This window comes from Phaethon aethereus, assembly GCF_964289735.1.
Source record: "Phaethon aethereus genome assembly, chromosome: 32".
In the NCBI taxonomy this organism is placed as follows: Eukaryota; Metazoa; Chordata; class Aves; order Phaethontiformes; family Phaethontidae; genus Phaethon; species Phaethon aethereus.
The window spans coordinates 694,987-697,226 of NC_138608.1; the positions used below are offsets into that span (position 1 = coordinate 694,987).

The window sequence follows — 2,240 nt, forward strand, 5'->3', positions numbered from 1 at the left end:
GGTGGGATGCCCCGGGAGGGGAGGGGGGGATGCCCGGGGTGAAGGTGCAGTTGTCCATCCGTACCTGGAAAAATGCCCACCCTGACCCCGTTCCCTTCGTACCGCTGCCCCGGCCATGGGGCAGCCGTGGGGCGGCCGTGGGGTGGCCAGGACCCCCTAGACAGAGGTGGTACACTCGCGGGTGATGGGCGAGGTGGGTAACTCGTATTTCGGGGAGCAGCGGTCCAGCGAGCTGGAGGTGCGGAGCGGGAGCCCGCAGCGGCCGGGGGGCTGGTCCCGGCGCCCGGCCCCGCAGCAGCACAGCACCCGCAGGAACTCCCGGCGCATGTCCTTGCTCCGTAGCGTGTAGATGATGGGATTGGCGGCCGAGTTGAGCGTGGCGAAGGCAAAAAAATAGTTCGCCTTATAGAGGATCCGGCACGCCCGGACGGGACAGGAGGCGTCCATGAGGAGGATGATGAAGGCCGGCAGCCAGCAGACGATGAAGGCTCCCAGGACGATGGTGACCGTCTTGAGCAAGGCCAGGGTCTGGGCGGTGGCGATCTCGGCATGGCTGGAGCGCACGATGCAGTAGATGCGGCTGTAGAGCCCCACGATGGTGAGGAGAATGAGGGTGAAGATGGTGATGACGAAGAGGATGTAACGTTTGGAGTAGAGGGGGAGGACGGTGGAGCAGTCCTGCAGGTCGCTCATGCAGTTCCAACCCATGATGGGGAGGCTGCCGATGGCGGCGGCGATCACCCAGCAAGCCCCGATGAGCAGCACCATCCGACAGTTCTTGTCGCTGCTGTAGACCTTGACCTTGGTGATGGCCACGTGGCGCTCGATGGCGATGGCCAACAAGCTGAAGACGGAGGCGGCCAAGGTGGCGAAGGCCGTGCCTTCCCGTACGAACCACTGCACCGGCGTCAGGTTGAAGGTGGTGGCTCCGGAGAGCAAGATGTTGGCCATGAAGGCCAACCCAGCCAGGAGATCGGAGAAAGCCAAGTTCCCGATGAAGATGTACATGGCCGAGTGAAATTTCTTGTTGCGGCAAACGGAGATGAGGACCAACAGGTTCTCCAGCACGATGAAGCAGCACAACACGACGATGAGGATGGAGACCACCCAACGGGAGGTGGTGGGAGAGCTCTCTGAGCCTTCCTTGGTGTAGTTGTAGTGCTCCCGGATCTTCGCCGTGTTGAAGTACTCCTTGTAGATGCTCCCCATGATTCCTCGCTGGCCGCGGCTCCGCTCGCCGCCCGTCCCGCCGACTTCAGCGCTGCCAGGACATGGTGCCGGTGATCCCGGGCTGCGGAGACCTGCAGGACAGAAGAGACGGCATGGGAAGGGCGCCGGGCTCCCCCGACCGCGGCGAGCCAGGGGGGTGTGCGCATCTGGGCGCACGTGTGGTTTGTCGAGGAGAGAGGCGCGAGATCCTACGGCGCAGCGTTCGCGCCGGCACGGCAGAAATGACTCAAAAAGGAAATCCTGATGGCAGGCGGTAAGAGATGCACCTTCGAGCTGCGCGGCGGGCAGAGTGCGGCTGGTGGGACCGTCCTGCCACCACCGCGGGGACACGGGGGTGGCCGGAGGTGACACCCCAGGGTGAGCACAACCGCAGTGCAAAGCGGCCAGGGGTGACACACGGGGGGACCCTCTGTGGGGGTGGGGGGGCTGCTGTGGGGTGAAGGCCCGGATGTCTTCCCCAGGGGGACAGAAGAGCCGCAGCTGGGGTGGGCAGGACACCCCCAGATCCGCCCCGGTGAGGGACGGGGACCCGGCACTGATCCCCCTGGTTGCGGGGGTGCGGCTGGTACTGCCTCCCCCTCCAGTTAGGGTGAGGGGACCGTGCACCCCCCAGTTCAGGACTGGGAACACAGTAATGTCCCCCGTCCCCTGGGCCGGGGGGACAGCCGGCACTGTCCCCCGCCGGGGGGGGGGGGACGACACACCTGGTACTGTCCCCCCTCGGTTAGGGAGGGGGTCCCTGCATCTGCCCAGTTAGGACGGGGCCCCTGTACCAGCGGGTGTCCCCCCAGTTAGGGATGGGACAACCGGTACCGTGTGTGTCCCCCCCCCAGTTTAGGGGCAGGACACCCGGTATTGCGTGCCCCCCCCCGGTTAGGGCTGGGGCACCCGGTACCGTGTGTCGCCCCCCCGCCCCAAAGTTAGGGACGGGACCCCCGGTAGGGACCCTCGCTTAAGGCCCCCCTCTCGGTCCCCACCGCCGCCCCCGCAGTCCCGGGACCCCCCGAGGG

The 2,240-nt window shown here is 66.3% G+C and overlaps 1 protein-coding gene across 1 annotated transcript; it reads right to left on the reverse strand.

Moving 5' to 3' along the window:
* Positions 1-156: 156 nt before the first annotated feature.
* S1PR2 (sphingosine-1-phosphate receptor 2) lies at positions 157-1,224 on the reverse strand (the record flags this gene model as incomplete). Its single annotated transcript, XM_082012137.1, has 1 exon — positions 157-1,224. Exon 1 carries the CDS (start codon positions 1,207-1,209, stop codon positions 157-159), a length of 1,053 nt encoding a protein of 350 aa, XP_081868263.1. The 5' UTR covers positions 1,210-1,224.
* Between the last annotated feature and the right edge of the window lie 1,016 nt (positions 1,225-2,240).